At 42.0% G+C, this 18,509-nt stretch overlaps 1 protein-coding gene across 3 annotated transcripts in view; it reads left to right on the top strand.

Moving 5' to 3' along the window:
* Positions 1 to 18,509, top strand: part of LOC111870203 (transcription factor CP2) — a 193,325-nt gene that overhangs the window by 63,260 nt on the left and 111,556 nt on the right. For 2 of the 3 annotated variants that reach the window (XM_033753718.1, XM_023862294.2), the window contains exon 2: positions 10,768 to 12,772. In XM_033753718.1, coding sequence (XP_033609609.1) covers positions 12,148 to 12,772 — 625 coding nt within the window. In that variant the 5' untranslated portion in view covers positions 10,768 to 12,147. Of the gene's footprint in view, positions 1 to 10,767; positions 12,773 to 15,887; positions 15,991 to 18,509 lie in introns of those variants that run through there. The other variant, XM_023862296.2, reaches the window with a different exon arrangement.

Here is an 18,509-nt window from a genome sequence, read left to right as displayed (position 1 = left end):
CCGGGTTACGAGCCCGACGACCGGGGTACGATTCCCGCCAGGCGCAGCAATCTTTCTCTTTTCTCTAGCGTCAAGACCAGCTATGGTGCCAACCAAGCCCCCTATCCTAGTAAAGTGTTCAACACACTTCATCGTATAAAATATTTCCTTAAATAATTTGATACATACAAAATATCTGTAAAGTACTTGTATTAAAGTGTGTGTACATATTTGGCCCCCCCTGAACTAATTATTATTATTATATAATTTTGGAGAAGAGTGTACCGCTTAAAATGCTTAAAAGATTGTGACTTCGATAAATTTATTTGTAGGTTCTACAGGTACTCTCGAAGATCCTATCCCTTGCTGTTCTGTATCTTTAGAAGGAAGGCAGGGAGTAAAGTTCCGTATTCTGAACGAAATCAGTGTGTAAACCTGAGCAGTGTGATTTTGCAAACCAATTCCAGGTGTAGCGCAGTAGTTATAATAATATAGAATAATCCTGCTAACTATGCTTGTAGTAATGTTATCGTGTTTTAGTGACCATAGACGGGGTTCGAATTGGTAATTGGACTTAATGACTAGGGACCGGATTTTTATGCCCTAATAACCCTTTAAATATGTATGCATTTATGCATGAAAAACTTCCGAAATATGCATATAAAAATTTGTACCAAATATTAAAATTGATTTTACATTATTTCAAGACCAAAAAATCAATATTTAAGTTCATTTTATACAATCACTGAATGTTTCACTTGCAATAAAAAGCTGTACTTAAATACAAATCATGCAACAAAACCAACATATTTCCATTACAAATTTTAAAAACCAATGGTACTCACATTTAGCTCTTCGAACTTTCAACTTCTCTTCTGTTGCAGTTCACAGTTACTAAACGTTTAGGTTTTCAAAGTTAGTCGCCTCCTGTTGTCTCGTAAGGTGTCCTTATAGCGGGAAAAACTTCTTTCCACCTCGCAGGAACTTAGGGGTACGTGTACAAAAGCCGCTATTTGCTCCACTGTTAGTGACTTTTTACTTGGCAGTTCAGTACGTTTACTGGCTAAAATCGTACACACACGACCATGATTGAAAATTTGAACATAAAATTAAAAAATATATATGATAAACATTTTAAAAAGGAAATATGCAGTATCAATAGAGATCATCGAAAATATGATGCTTATTCATAAAACGGGCAAAATATGCAATTATATGCACCATCAAACCATGTCCAAAACTTAAAAAATGAAGTAATTCATACATATATCCAAACGAGCATACTTTCTGGTTGCAAGAAAGAAATATGCATTTGCATTAAAATCCGGCCCCTATTAATGACCACTTATAGGTCGTTGATTTCCACTTTACAAATCACTCCACACAAATCTTCTCAGTCACTAGCCTTTACTTTCCGTTTCCTGGCAACGCATTTATAACACAGGAACTATAAAAGTCTCACTAAATTACACACTCCCGATATCACTGTATATAGCACGTGTAAGGTCACTAGTCTTCTTGCCACAATCTAATTTCTTCGACGATTCTCTTCTGAACTCCCAGTTCCAATTCTCTGCAGACTGTCGTTATACAGACTCGACACGGACCACGCAGAAAGCGCGTGTCACGTGTCAGACTGCGTGTTCATTGATCCGTTGGCAGCACTGGGCATGGTGCTGACCACATAGAAAACAAGTCAAAGTCAAGTCAGAGTCAAAGTCATTGCGACTGACGGTCAGTCAGTCAGTCAGTCTGGTGTCGAGCCCCATCCTGGTCTTATGACCAGATATTTATTACTGTTTGACAGTTAGTCTTGTTATTGTGGGGCGCCCTCTCTGACGAAAGGATGGGTTTGTCTTTTGTCATAGTCATTGTCTGCAGTAGTAAGTCATTTATCATAATGTAAAGGATGTTTACGATTTACATGTTAAACATGTTAAACATGTACATGCAGTATATTCAAGGCCTCTAACAGTCTGGGCTCAGTACAGCAGATATTGCCCTATTTCTAGTAGCTTCCGCTTCAACGGCAGTCTAGTCACTTGAACGGTCGTATGCTTGACCGCCGCCAGGTTTAAGTCTCTTGTACCACAAAGACATAGAAACCACCTCTTTCGTTGTCATTTATAAACACTCGGCATGGACTCAGCAGAAAACAGCCTCTCTGTTGTGTGACGTCACCGAATGTGTTTAGCGTGCGTTGCATGGCAACGATCCGTGCGCAGACCACAGAAGACGCTGTTTCTATATTGATGGCCGCGTATGTGTTGCGGGCGTTGCCTAGCACTGGGTCGATACGTCACAGTATTATTTTACTAGTACAGCCATTGTGACTAGTTATGATGTTAACCAATATGGTAGTTGTGCATTTGATAAAATGTCGTTTTATCTTGTGTCTGTACCAAATAGACGAAAGTTATGGAGCATTTAGGAGACTATGTGAATTTTTCTTTCATGGCGAAAATCAGCATAAACATACATGTATCGTCTTTCGTTCCTCCACTTGATGCGATCTAGAGCTTTCTTCTTCAAATGAAAATATCCTCTTCTGTCCCCACGGTCATCCAGCATCTTCTTACGTCTTCTTCCTCGTCTTCTAGTCACTTCTATCCGCCCCTCTATCTTTCCTTCAGTAACTTCTTTTAGAAGGCATTCACCGCGTAAGATATGACCAATCCAATTAGCCATATACATATATGGGTATATAAATTTTAGTTACCATTGGAATTGACGTGAAACCGCAAAGTAGTGTTTTATAGGCAACGCAGCCGTGAAGCGGACGCATGGGTTACGGGTCGACCCGACTCAACAGGAGCGCTGGACCCTTCCGCCCCAACGAAAACAAAGTAACTCCTATTATGGAAGCTTAACGTAAGTTCGCAGTGTAGGCGTAAACTTCAAACGAAACCATGTTGCCTGTGCACATTTAATGCCTTGCTGCGAAGTCGCACATTTCTTCTGTTGTTTGGCACGCGGAAATTATGTGATATATTACATCACTTGTATCATATCGTTGTTATGTACTGTTGCTTACGGGACAGCCTGTACTGACACGTTAATACATGTGCTATTATAGACACCGGTTGTGCGTATGTTTGTCCACTATATTATCATAGCAGAACTAAATCCAGCTTCCTTGTGCCGCATGTCTTATTGTCGCGTACCTAGACTGCAGAACGTTCCCAGAGCAGATACACGGTGCTGCAACACTACATGTGAACTGTGTGAACTGCTCGATATTCGTGACTTCATTGTCAAAAAACGACATTTCGAAAATTATTAGCGGCTCTAAGAATGGAGAAGTGTTTCAGGTAATTTTATACTATTCTTGCGTTCTTTTATACGGTGGATTGTGAGTACTGTGTTTCTTATTAGAGCTGTCCATGGTTTTGCGTGGTAACTGACTTCTTCAGAGTATGTGCTCCTTACAGGTAAATTGTGGGACAGGCATTTTATGCAGAAGGAATGATAAGTTATCAGTCTTAAACCCGTATTGTAATCCGGGATCGTCGTCCCGGCAGGGTCCGAATGTCGCAATCATGTGTTGCAAAGGTAAAGTTATCTATGTGCTTAATTATGTAATTAATATGATGGCTGATCGGAGAGTGGAGGTATGAATCCGCTATTCATGATCTCGACACTAGGTGGTGGACGTGTGTGGACAACTTCACTCCCCTGCCTCTTTACAGCCGTTGATAGAACCCCGGTACCCATTGGCTAGAGGCTCAGAGGGCCCTGGAGCCGGGAATTGAACGCCAGTTCCTAGGTCGCCCAGCCCCATAGCCTAGTCGCTATGCCGACTGAGCTGTCCCGGCTTCCAGTCATGTGTTGTATTGTCGATAATTTGATTTTTATGAAAAGTGTTCTGACATGTCTTGAGACACCAACTTAGAAATCGTGACGTGACTAAACAGGCTGTATATTTTCGTTCCTCTGACTGGCCGCTCATGACTTGCGAGGGCACTCCCTGATAGAAAGACGAGCACTTGTCGCGTATTTTATCGTTAAGCTATTTTGAAACTTAAGTGTTAGAAACTGTGAATGTTTCCAATAGAATCCGGGAACGCCGGAGAGAACCAGTTTTGTATTGAACTGTTTGATATCTGGAAATTACAGGTGAATAATTTCCTGCGAACTTCCATCGTTCGTTTTGTTACTGTGTCAGGGTACGTGAAATTATTGATAAAGATGAAAGGAAGTTGTTAACCCTTAATGTTTCCGACAAGGACGGTTATGGTCTGGCCGAGAAATGGTATTGAGAGCGCTGGACTAATTCACCAGAAGTTCATGGAGGTAGGCCTAGGCCCACTGGGGCTGTAGTGCCAAGGGGAGGGGGACTAATCCACCGAGTGTTGCAAATAGTTTGATGGACTAGGCATGTAGCTCTGATTGAGAAACCAAAAATATGTCCATAACAAAACTCTGGTTGGATTTTTTTTTGGTAAACTTCCAATTGGAATACTGTGAGGGATACATTTATTCGGTTATTTGACGACACCAAATCAACCATTTCATTTTGACGTCAGGCCCCTTGAGAGTCACGACCAGAGATTTTTTTTTCAACTGAACCCTTGCGGCAGTAGTCATGCAACATCCTTCTGACGAGAAGATGGGTTTGTCTCCCATGAATAAGCTTGGCCTTTCGTCAAACGTACGTATCGCACTTACTGCGTGTTATTGAAAATATTTTCTTTTTTACTACACACAAGTCATCAGTCAGTACAGGCTTTGCAGAGCAGATCATGCCTATCTTACCTATTTTATGCTACAACTGCAGCTTAGTCACTTGAACGGTCGTAAACTTGACCACCGCCAAGTTTAAGCCTCTTTGCCAACTCATGAAGGCTCCCTCAATCCTATACATCATGCAGTCAGACTCACGATCTGAGTTACTTCGCGACTGGCAGTTTACCGCCAATCAGTTCGTCTTGGCGACAAGCTCTTTGAGAGTCACGACCACTTATTTTTTTCCACAACTGAACAATTGCGTGTATAGTTCTTGTGTAACATCCTGTCTGACGAGAGGATGGGTCTGTCGTTTACAGTTGCTACTTGTCCTCGCCAGCGCACCGGCTGGCGCGTAAAGCTGACGTTCTCACCGCCATCTGTGGGCTGATTGTCTAGAAAATGTGGGAGCCTCGACGTCTCGCAACTCAGTGGACCTTCACGGCCTGTTAAGGCGCGTCCACATTACTCGTGCTCGTGCGACTCGCTATACTCGCGAGTAAAGTGGACTATATGACAAGTCACGAGACAAGCAAATTTTAAATTTTTAATTTAAAAACTATAGCCAATAAATTTAAATACGACTACGGCCTATACACACAACGAGTAAATATACGGATCCTCACGCGCCGAAGCCTGGCGAGCAACCGAAGTAGTGTGGAAGAAGATTTACGGGCACAAGTAAAAGCAAGACGAGTCTCCCCACGAGCACGAGCACGAATAATGTGGACGCTCCTTTGCAGGGATAGCGTTACATTTTTTTTTTATATAAACAATCTGTATCGGCTACGTGACAACTGAATGGCGAGCAGGAGAAGATGGTTGTGGCAGCGTTTCCGATAATCACATAGGCAGAAGCTAATTCGAACATGCTGTAGGACGTTTGTGAAGCAGTGGTAATTGACGATTACCCTGCGTCTGCCGTCCGGCCAGCGGCCGGGAAATGCCTGTCGATAAGGCCGGTTGTGAACGTTGGCATCGCTACGCCGGCTGCAGAGGGACGGAAGGACTACAAGAAAAAGATCCCACATACCAGCCTTATCAGCTTACGTCATCAGTCAGCATTTGGGGCTCTGCCATCGTCAATCCATGATCAGGTTGGATGTTGCTTCGTGGCACAGTATTTGCCGCTGACGCAGAAGGACATTCTACTATTTACTGATAAGAGGAAGCGTTCGTAATGTTCAGTGCAGGTCGCATGGCTGTCGAGTTCAGGGAAGGCCGCGCTGGACTCGGTCTGAATGCCGTTGGCATCTTTTATCAGTACTTGCTGTATATACCGAAGATTGTGTTTAATAAGCACATTATAACTTTACTAAATTAAATTGCAGTTGTAGTACCATTTTCTTTGGACTGTTATATGACATGTTAGGAGTGCCTCTCTTAAGTGTAAACTCCTTTTAATTCAGCCACAAACTTCCCAACTTCCATTTTACTGTAGTAATCATCGTTGGCCCGAAATGTACTAGCAGTCTTCATCCGGAAAATAAAATGCCTCCAGTTGTTCGAGATGCTGGGTGAAGTATGTCTTTCTGTGAAAGGTAAAAGTTAAAATTGTCCTTATGCTTAACTAATAAAGCACTACACCATGAAGGCGTGTGGGGGAGTCGATATATAGATCAACATTTTCTTGATCTCTGCACTAGCTGAAGGTGAGTGGTCAGTTTCACCCCCTGGCCGCTTTACTCCCTGAGAAAGATCCCCGGTATAAATTGGATAGAGGATTGGTTGGACCCCAGAACTGGTCTGGACCACGTGGAGACGAGAAGTTCGTTGACCCCACCGAGACTCGAAGTCCGACCCCTCTGTTCATAGCTAGTCGCTATAGCGATTACTTTATCCCGGCGCCATATGTCCTTATATACGAAGTAAGAAAGGTTTTCACATTGGTGTGCTAGAATAGCGCTATAAATACCGAGCCGTATACTTTGTTGGATCTTTCAAGAATGTAGTGTAAAGTTGAAGATATAATTACTGACTCAGTGTAAGACACGACGCTATATATGAAGGTGTCCTTGGGAAGATTCAAATTGCGACGTCATTAAGTGCGATAAGAACCCATAATCAGGATTTGTTGCAAAGGACTTGCTGTAAGTTTAGACCAAATAATCTTAGTCGCTTTTCACTTGGCCCTGCCCATCTGCCTGCCACACTGTACGCATCAATTAGTGTATTTCTGTGAAAGTTAGTACTGGAAGCCTCTCTATTACCGTAACTAAGTTTCATCTGCCATGTAGAATATGGATTCCACACTAACTCGGAACGGGGCTTGAAAATGTTTCAGATTTACATCTGTTTTGACCACATGCTTAACCTTTTCCACAATTGTTTTTATTTAAAGAACGTTTATTCTGTTAGTATGAGTATATTTCTGTGGTATCATATAATTTTTATTGCTCATAAACCGGAAATTTGTGTAACGTATTTCTTTCCCTCTCTTTTCAGATATCAGATACATTCAGTTTACAAGATGCCTGTTCTTTAAGCTAGATAACTTGTGTAGAACGGAAAGGGTTAACTAATTTATCTGGTAACGTGACGTAGTTGCGTATTGCGGATAGTGTGCTATTTATGTAGGACATAACGATTCGTGATGTAACAGTCAGTAAGCTCGCACTGTTCCACACCTTATAATTAAACTGTGTTAGAATGTGGAAATATCTGGAGAAATGTTCGTAGATTTTTTTTTTTCGTGATCTTGTCCTGTACTCTGAAGCAGTGATTTCAGACCTGTGGACCACGAGAACGCCTTTCGTGAGGTCCAGACTTTTGGTGGAGAGTTACTGCGATGTGCAGCATTTTGTAACGGTGCCTGACGACAAAAATTACTTCTGTTTAAAAAGAAAAGCAGTTAATTAGTGTTCTCAGTCTGTTACAATATCCAGTAGTCATTGCCTGGTAACGGTTCCTACCGATGGAGATTCTTCATATTCCGTGCTTACGTCTTACTGTCCGACGAATATTTAACAATTGAGTTCTTGTCAGCTGTCAACTATAGCGCCATCTCTTCTCAGCCTCCCTTGCAGAACTTGACTGAACTACTAACCCTCAACTAACTGGGTCCCAGGCTGGCGGCCATTTCACACCAATCTCTTGGTCTTCCCTTTACAAGCTGACTTTCACCTAACAAGTGTTCGAAGTCAACGCTAGAGTTATTTTACGACTGGTGGTTTGCCGCCAATCGGTTCTTCTTAGTGTCAGGCTCCTTGAGATTCACGACCAGAGATTTTTTCCACCTAAACTCCTGCTGTAATAGTCCTTATGTAACATCCTCTCTGACGAGAAGATGGGTGTTGTCTGTTATGAATACGCTTGGCCGTTCATCAAGTGTACGTATTGCACACATAGCATGTTATTGAAAATTCTTCCTTGTGCACTATACAAGATGGGGCTCATGACCAGATATTTGTTACTTTTTGACAGTTACGGTCATGCTTTTGTGGGGCGTCCTCCCTGACGAGAGGACGGGTGTGTCTTTTGTATATGCTGCTGGCCCTTGCCAGCGCACTCTTTCTCGGGTCCGAGTCCATTAGGACGCGCGACCATATTTTACTGTCTCAGATTTGAGACTTCTCTTTCGTCGCCTCCTTCGACTCGCAGGGTCACAGTGGAGGTATTCGACCCCGCCTCCACACGGGGGTAGGCAGCATGTCTTCAAGATAACTCCTCGGCGCGGACCACATCGAAGACACATTCTTTTGTTGCGCGCGTGTGCACTTCCACCGGAACGTGTTTATTGAGCAGTTGCTTAGAAACGGGTTCTATGACCCCGTTGTTCTGTTGTTGCGGGCGTTACCTAGCAACGACCGCTGTTTACAGAGTCACCACTTAGCAACGGGTCTGTACGCCGCAATATAATCCAAGCCATTGAAAGCGTCGTCAAAGAAACAAAGAGTGAAATAAAATACCATACAGAAATTTATTGTACCGCATTTAGTTATAAAATGTATAGATAGCCCCATAATAGAATGGTCCAAGTTGTTGAATTATCAAGATGTGTAGACACTGTGTGTTCCTTCTTTAATATTACTGCTTCAGCGGTGGAGACTTATTAAGGAATTTCAGGATTATAAAGTGCTGATACTACAGTTTCTGTAATGACATTTGCAGAGTGATAGCAGCAGAAGGCAGAATTTAATGAATGTATTCCGACCTTCGTGGCAGCTTACTTCTAAAAATTCTTTGAGTTATTAATTCTAAGTGTATCTCTGCGAGATTAGCGGCCGTGAGAATTCGTTGCGCTGGTCACTTGACACCCTCTCTCCGCAAAAGTTGGCCCTAACTTTGCCGACAAGCGGCGGTAGATCGCTCGGTCGGTATAGTTCGCTTGCGGACTACAGGCCACAGACTTTGTTTGTTTTTTGTTGAGAGTATCTCTGCAGAAGCCATCGCAGAGTTTTGGCAAAACAAAGCAGGGTGATATTCCAAATAGCTCCATGGTATGGTTCATATGCAGTGTAGAGTACTGTTGTCTGTTGCGTGCTACTTAAACACTGCACGTGTGACAGCATTGTTTCTCCAAATTAATGTTACTTTGGTTTGATGCATTGTATGTATGCTTACTGGTCTGTATTAATATATCTGGTTGTGTAAACGTATTTGGAACTGGAGTTGATTAGATATTTTACGTCTAAAAATGTTGCAACTCTGATACTTTCTTGCACATCGTAATAGTGTCATAATGTGTATAGTTTATTATAATAATTTGTCAGATGTCTCCAACTCGAGTGGGAGAGAAGGAAATACGTAAATCTAAAAGTTTTCTTTCAATCAGATAAGTTTGGCAGACAAAAAATAAGTTGTCATTATTGTTTCACCAATATTTTCATAATCCAAAGATGTCATTCAAAGATACTACGTATGATTACTAACGCCCCACGGTATGTTTCCAATATAACACTCCATGAAGACCTGAAGGTGCAGCTAGTGAAGGAAGTCATAAAAGGGAAAAGCACAAGATACCTCAACAAAATAGAAGGACATGAGAACTTACTAATTCAGCCGTTACTGGAATCACACAATGGACGAAGACTAAGAAGGAATTGGCCAGCCGACCTGAGAGAGGGGTAACGAGGACTTATCTATGGATAAGCCCTCTCTACGTTACGAAGAATCCTACAGGAAATTAGCTTATAGAATCAAACGTAATTCTGATTGCTAATATTATGTAAATAAAAAAAATTGTTTCAGTTTAGGAATAAAATATGTAGCTTCTGCATCAGAAATAATTTTGTGTCACACGATGGCTCACATGCTTTGCAGTTCTTAAAGTCCTAATGCTGTGCGTAAGTGAAAGAAGCGTGTCGTGTATCATAAGTTTTTCCCTCCGTCTTCATATATTATTCTGTCCTGAAGAAAGAAGTAGTAGGCTTTTCTGAAACTATGAAAACTTCCAGAATGCTGCATATTGTGTGTGGATTTGTAGCGAATGAATGGGAGGATGATGTTGTAATGGGTCTTAAAAATAGGTTGTTAAGGTGTGTGCTGAGGATATGGTCTAGTACACCTTCAAGTTTCATTAAGGGCAGAGAATTTATTGAATCACTGGGTGGCTCTTAAATTCAGAAAGACCCTGTACCATGGAGTTGGCGCAGACCTAAAATCTGGCAATGGTTTGTACTCCTGTGTTTGTTCTGAACTTCGTTGAGATGTCTGTCCGTTAGGAAAGTTCCACTGACGGATATTTAACATACGTCATCAGGGTTTGTGCAATTGTACTTGACCTCATCCCTATTTCTACGATATTTGACTGGAATTGAACGGGCATACATTACCGTGTATTGTGTGACGTTCATCTTCAGTCCACTTTAAGAAATAATCCTTCCTTTTTAACCTCATCATTAAACTTTATTCGCTGTGCCACGAAAATTAAATGTTTTTTTGCGGTCTTTCTTCATATTTTTACCCTAAAACTGCATTATTTTAGGAAAACTGTGAGAAAATAATATGCTGAAAAGGATTAACATTTTGTGTGAAACTGATATCTCAGAGCAAACATTCTGTATAATTTATGTTACTGTCGACGTAGTATCTAACATAATACCTGTTATTTCTGTGTTGCAGAGACGCTGAATGTATTGGGACAGGGACGCACCGCCTTCTGCTAGTCAACAGCTGCCTACAATTAGTACCACCCAATACCTGTACTGCAGTGGCATTTCGCAGTTTAAACCTTTAGGCGTATGCCAAAGGGCATCGTCACGCCGTAGGTTCTTCTGGATCCCCAAACGTGAACGCAAGAGGACTGCGCCATCTGTTCATCAGGGGTGTGACGTTACCTGCAGTCAGAGTTGGCTCCTTATTAGCAAGAACATTTTGTTGCCTAAATTACAGCTAGAGTGAAGGCCCACTTTGTGTACATTTTAAGTGAGGGAACGTTGTTTAATCTATTTCCAGTACGTACACTCACCACTGCAGGTTACCACGGATATTAGACATTTGGCATTTACTGCTATAGTAAGTGTTCACGACATGCAGGATTAATTGTTAATGAGTTCACTGAGGATTTCTGGTGGAGTGGTATACTTTTGCATCTCTAGTCATGTCTGTCTGGTTGAGGAGGTGCAGATAGCTTGTGAGTCCTTTTACCTGAAGGACTCCTGGAGTCTCAAGTGCATACTTCGTCTTTGTGCAGCCATTTTACCAAATTATAATTTAGTTACTGGGGTTTCCCATAATAGTTTGTCCGCTTTTGCGCGGCTCAGTCATCATCTTGTGATAATATTTGATCTCGCTTGCTACGACAACCTGAATTTCGTTTTTATTTTGTCACCCAAAGTTGTCATGGTGATGGTCGTGTATAGAGCTAGAAGGTTTTGTGAGCAGAAGAAACAACAGAGTCGACAGAGAAAAAGTCGTCGTGCTGAAGATCGTGCCCCGTATGTCCCTACTGCTGCCATCAAACCTCCTTGTATAGAAACTCAAGCGCGGAGCTGGTGTGTTGATCCAGAATTACATCAGTTGGCACTCAGTGCAAAAGAGATCACAGTCCTTGAAAGAAGCTGAATTAATAGTAATATCACAAGGACGTATTCTAAGATACAGATTCCTTCAAGAAGCTGAAATAGTAGTGATTTTCAAGAAATACCAACTTCACCTACTAACGAAGTAGTATTACATATGTTTAACTACTGCTTTCTGCAAATATTTTGTTTGGTCTTATTTGTAAGTTATCCAAAATACAGTAACAGTGTTCATGTGAATTTTTTCACATCTATTAGAAGCCAAATAATGTTTCACGTGACTGGACAACTGGCATCTGTTACATAATCTCTGCAGAACAGTTCCAGTTTTCGTTTGTAATAGTGAAGACCAAACATCACATTCCAGCCAACATTGTAACGAAATTTTTGTACTAACACGGTATCAAAATCTCAGAAAATTGTTTCATATACAGAGTCTTCTCTCTGTTTTACTCCTAGACACAGTGAGTGTTTTAATTTAATGCTCCAATGCTGGGAGATCCTCCATAACTACAGCCATCAAATGCGTGTCCTCAGAGGCATGGAAGTTCAGGTCATACTAAATGATGTGGCTGGAATCATGGATCTACACTTCCCAGATAATAGCCCGATAGAAACGTCTACACAAGTCACTGTATGTAACAAAGAACAAGTTGGAAACAAAGATCGAACCTGGTCAGACCCAATAAGCCCTGCTTCAAGCTCTAATGAAATAGTGTCAGATGATAATGGATCGGATGATCTTTTCTCCTGGCCTAATGAATTGAAATTGGCTTTGGATAACGTTAAGAATAACCTGGCTCTAGCTGTTAATAACACTTCTGCGTCTGTGAGCAGTGGGATAACAGTTTCTGGAGGACGGAAGAGGAAAATGTGGGATAACGCTGATTCCCCAATTGCTAAAGTGCCGACCCCCCCACAGAATAGGCAGCAGATGGTGGTTGCTGAGCCACTGATGGTCGGAGACTGCACTAGTGACGGCAGTGCCAAGATGATAACAACACTCACTCACTTCAAGGACAACAAGGACCCCCTGTCTGAAGTTTCAGCCCCAGTTGTGAGTGGCGCAGATCAGCACAGGGACAGAGTCAAGAAGGGAGATTCAGGTAAGGATCACATTGTTTTCTAAAGTAGTAATTCTCCTTGTGGGATATGTGTATAGCTTGGCTTTGTTAAGTGATGCTGCAACATTAGTAACCCCAGACTTAAGATAAATATTACGACGTACTCTTTTAAACAGGGGGACACGCGGTAGCGTAGTGGTTGAGGCACTATGCTACAAGCCGGAAGGTCGCGGGTTCACGTCCCGATAAGGTCATTGGGTATTTTTCAGTTGATCTAATCCTTCCAACCGCCCTGGGGTCGACTCAGCCTCTAACAGAAGTGAGTGCCAGGAATTAATTAAATAATTTTCCTGGGGAGTAAAGCGCGGCCGGCGTGTAAGGCTGACAACCTTACCGCCATCTTTGANTAACACCTATAAGAGCCAGTTACAGAGGGAGCATAATGAAATAATATAAAGTGAAGGACATTGTAGAGGGATGTTCGAAGATGGTCACAATAAACATTCTGCGGTTCAAAAACTGGGAAAAAACAATCAGATTTTTCGCATTTATTTGCCGTATTCTAGATGTGTTCTCAATGTAATGTGTACAGGATATAAACTCGTCAGAATACGTTTTAAATCAAATTAACAAAAATATGTACAGTATACTCCGAACATAATAACATAAGTTTCTATAAAATTATAGGTTTTAGTCTATTTTATTTATTTCCATCGAGTAAAACACTGTGTATGATGAATTAAAGGGAAGGTAATGAAGGGTCATATTATTAACAGATTCTGAATATTGCCACTCCCCATCACAGTGGCCGCTCAATCTAGGCCATGAACTGTTTTCGGACGCTCAAAACTTGGATCGTGGGTTCGAACACCACTTGAGGCATGTATGTTTGTGTGTGCCTTTATTCTGTGTTTGTGTTGTCCTGTGTCCAGGTAGCGGTCTCGCGACGGGCTCATCACTCGTCCAAGGAGTCCTACCGACTGTGTATAGGATTAAGAAACTGAAAAAGCGGCCAGTGTCCAACAAAAGGACTGTAGAGCGATAGATAGATAGAATATTGCCTCTGGCTGTATATTTTTACGCCTATGTAGCGCTATGTGTCCTGTCTATGTTTTTCTTTTCAATAAAAGTTATATTGTGACTACTGTCACTCATATGATCTAATTAAGGGGACTTCATTATTACATCTGCTCTAGAACCGTCTGTGTCAAATAATTGCTGTATAATATCGTTCCCTTCTGTCGAATATTTACACTGCGTTGACCACAAAATTATATTACGTCGTTAGAGCCAAGTTTTCCCAGGTTCTTTTACATTAAACTTGCGATAGAAAATTATAATTGGTTTTTTTTCCTTGGCACTACAGCCCCAGTGGGCCTAGGCCTACCTCCATGAACTTCTCCGTTCACTTCGGTTTTTCTAGATCTTACACATTCGGTACGACTCCTTGGGCAGGTTATCAGCGCGTAGCAAGGCCTCTACCTGTACACAAACACGGAAAAACGCACACACACAAGCTAAACATCCATGCCCTGAGTGTGGTTCGAACCCACGATCCCGGTTTCCAAGCGAGCGAAGACAGTGCATGCCTTAGACCGCTCGGCTACCGTGACCGGCACATAATGGGTTTACTTTCCCGAAAATACTGTGTGAAGACACAAAACGAAGACTGATAGAGACATATATAATTTAAGAAACCAGCAGAATTTCTTGCCTAGAAGGAAAGTATGAAGTCAGGGTGTTGATGCTCACCAAATTAATTTAACGACACCTTTCTGACTATGCAGTCCATCCGGATTGCATGCGCATAGCACCGTCAGTTCACTAGGTACATAGGGTGATTATAAATAATAGACTGTCTACATAATACATGGCTAAGGACAGAATCCGCGTACTGCCTGCACAGCTCTTGGGTGCGCCGCAGTCTGGCAAAAAGTTGTGTCGCAGGAACTTTTACTTGATATCACAGCTTGAACATGACCTTCGAGTCTCGTTCCTCTTTGAACAAGACAGTTCCGTCATAATGTGACATGTCCTCAGCGAACATCGGTCTGAGTCAGTGACTCTATAGTATCCTTCCAGGTCCCCAGACTTCACTCCGCTGCAATTTTATCTTTGGAAGCAAATAAAGGAATCCATCATTCTCCTTGGAAGGAGACTCGTTTTCGTTTTGACATACACAGAATGACTGGTGATTCTTGTATTCTGTACCCTATAAGCGACAGTAGATCTTTCTGTGGCTTGTTATGCCTTTAAACTTCCATTAGTGTGTATAACAAATGTTCAGAAGTGTAGAAGTCGTGTGTAATCACCTGCAAATGTTCCTTCCGCACGCATGCGCGCGCATATAAAGGTAAAGCTGTCTCTGTAAGAGGCCGTGGAGGACCGTAGGGTTGTGAGACGTTGAGGCTTCCATATTTTCTAGACAATCGGCTCATAGATGGCGGTAAGGTTGTCAGCCATACTCGCCGGCCGCCGTTTACACCCGAGGAAGATTCCTGGTACTCATTTCTGTTAGAGGCTGAGCCGACAACAGGGCCATAGTGAGGCTGGAAGGATTAGGTAAATTGAAAAAATCCACCTCATCGGGACTCGAACCCGCGACCTTCCGTCTTGTAGCATAGTCCCTCAACCAACTACGCAACCGGGCCGCGCCATAGCTCAAGCGGCTAGTCGCTGGCTTCCCAACGCGGCGGCCCGGGTTCGATCCCGTGTCTGATGATGTGACTCCTCGTAGTATGGTAATGAGGTACCTCTGTATGGCGTCACGTGCCGTGAGATTCTCCGATTTCAATAATAAATCAAATAAATGTAGGCGTGTATAAATAAACATGTTTCACGAAGATTTTCTTTTGAACACAGTGTTGTGATTATTGTTGAGGAATCGTTTTCCGCCTAAGGTCTGAGCAGATAATTCGTAGCGTTACTGTCAGATGGCGAAACGAGACAGTTTGTCGTTTTCACGGTCATTACGTTTGATCCGAATGTCTACTGAGAGTCGGGTTCAAAGGCCATGTATTACAGCCTTCTTTATTTGTTTTTGTACCGCTCGTACAAATTTTATTTTACCATTGGAGCACTACATTTATGAAGCAAGCCACGTGCTCTAGATAAGATATTATGTTCGCGTAACGATTAAGTTGCTTACACAGCCCTTAAAATGGCGGAGTTTGACATTTGATGCAGTGTACTAAGTGAGTTTGCTTTTTGTTTTGGAAACAATTGCTTTGTGGAAATGAGAAGAGGACCAATGTCTTACGGTCAGTTCACTTTACAGTAGGCCTGTTTGTTTGTTTGTTTGTTTGTTTGTTTGTTTGTTAATTTCACACTATATGAATAGGCGAAGAAAATATATTCTTTGTAAGATTTGAGGCTTTCACGGCGGTGACTATGAAGAAAGCAGTCTTTTGGGATTTGGCACCGTGTATATGTGGTGTTAACCGATGTTTCGGAGGAACGTATCGCCTCCATCTTCAGGGTAGAAGAAAAATATAAGAAATCCGTAAGCGAAGAGACCGTGAGAACCGGTAAAAGCAGGTCAGAGATATGTTGCTTTGAAACTGGTCTCTTTCTACTTCAGATATCCGCAATGAGGCAGGGCATATCTGTTCACCGGACAGATTGACGTAGCGGTAACGATCGTGGCACATTCAGGAGGTGTGCTTTGTTCGAATCTCGATCGGGACACCGGCTAATCTGCCTGAGGCTCTTTTCTAAATTTTCTCAGACCTTCTAAGCATATACCGGGAGAGTACCTCGTTCAGGCCTTATACAGGGAGCTTTTTACCTTTGTTGCCTGACACCGCCATCTGCGAGGCGCATACGAATTTTGCCGATGAATCAACATGCCTGATTGCCGATAACGTTTGAAATGAAGGGAATTAATTAACTTGTGGACCTCTTGACGACATTATGTTTCACGGCGAGCAGTGCGGTTCATGCGTTGGAGTTGTTTATGATTTGTCGGCAGTAGGCAGCAGTTATCAGCACCATTAACTATTCTTTCTCAGTTAAGAGTTAGTAGTGTGGCACGTCGTTGTGCTGTATAATTAAGAGCAACGTGTATTATTGTATGGCGCCTGCCTAAAATACGACGTAAAATACGTCGAAAATTTCGACGTAAATTTTGTTATGAAAGAGTTCCCAGCAGAGAACAATTCGCAGTTGGTTGAATAAACTTAGATCAACGGGATTCTTAATAGACAAGAAACAAAAACATAAGTGCCGACTGCTTACTGAGTAGAAGTTAGATGACATAAGGGTCAGACTTGAACATACACCTAGAAAATCATTGGAACATCTAACTCGAGACTGGAATGTCAAAGTCTAGTGCAAAAAAGCAACAAAATAGCTGAAACTTGATCCTATAAAACAACAGCAATCCATGCCATGTAGCCGTGCGATCCAGCTAACAGGGTTCATTTTCGCATTTCATTTCTACAGCCTGTCGTCGAAGGTGAATGAAAGAGATTAGTCCAATATTTGAATGGAACCATTTACTTTTAAGCTACATAGGTCTGCATTTGCATTAATCCCTTCGTACATAAACTAGGTGAAGTGTCTTGCGTTTTATGCGTTTAGTACGACCGAAGCTATTATCTGATGGCATGAAATGAGAAGGAAGCAATATTTATATATCCGACTTATTCGCTATAAGAGATTAGTGATTGGTAGTGTAAAGCAGCCGACAGAGGGGACTTATACCAAATTTTCGTAAGATTTTTGTTCCGAGTTAAGAAAACGTGCAGCACGAACGGGGCAGAAGAGGAATGCATGTAGTATATTCTTGAGAAATCGAGAACGAAAGAGACCACTAGGAAGACCGAAGCGTTGGTGGCTGAATAATATTAAAATGGATCTTAGAGAGATAGGATGGCGTGGCATGGACGGGATTGATCTGGCTTAAGATAGAGACCAGTGGATGGCTTTTGTGAACATGGTAATGAACCTTCGGTTTCCGTATAAGGTTGCGAAATTCTTGAGTAGCTGCACAACTGGAGGCTTCTCAAGAAGGGCTCAGCTCCATGGAAGTAGCTATTTATTTAGTTCGATAAGACAACTATTTTCTGCATTTGGTACTTAATATAATCTGGCGTATATCTGAATACTGAAAAGTGAACTGAGAACATCACATCGATTATCTCTGTGAATTTAAAAATTGTTGCCAATAACAACGACAACAACAACAGTAGTAATAATAGTAATTATTATTATTGAATTCCTGTTTATTTAGGTGCAAACATAACAGCATAGAGGCCAATTACAAAGTTATCACGAATATATAGAAATACACAAAAATAATTAAAAGACAAAATACAAAATATGACAGTCTGTATAATGGCAGTAAACTAATATTAATTCCAAGATAAAATAAAGTTAGCGTTAACAGGCGAGAAAAATAAAATAAGTACATTTCCAATGGTTATGAGCCCGGGACACGCGGTAGTGAAGTTGGTTGAGGCACTATGTTACAAGTCGAAAGGTTGCGGGTCCGATCCCCGATGAGGTCATTGGATTTTTCAATTGACCTAATCCTTCCAGCCGCACTATGACCCTGAGGCCGACTCAGCCTCTAACAGAAATGAGTACCAGGAATCTTCCATGGGGGTAAAGGGCGGCTGGTGCGCAAGGCTGACAACCTCACCGCCATGTGTGAGCCGATTATCTAGAAAATGTGGGAGCCTCGACGTCTCAGATCCCTATGGGCCTTCACGGCCTATTACAGGGACAGGCCGGGTGGGTTTCAGGGTCGGTCTCAACCTCTTACGTAAAGTAAAAT

This window comes from Cryptotermes secundus, unplaced genomic scaffold (genome assembly GCF_002891405.2).
Source record: "Cryptotermes secundus unplaced genomic scaffold, Csec_1.0 scaffold1182, whole genome shotgun sequence".
Taxonomy (NCBI): Eukaryota; Metazoa; Arthropoda; class Insecta; order Blattodea; family Kalotermitidae; genus Cryptotermes; species Cryptotermes secundus.
The sequence above is the reverse complement of the archived record's forward strand: the minus strand, read 5'-3'. Positions and strand labels throughout refer to the sequence as shown.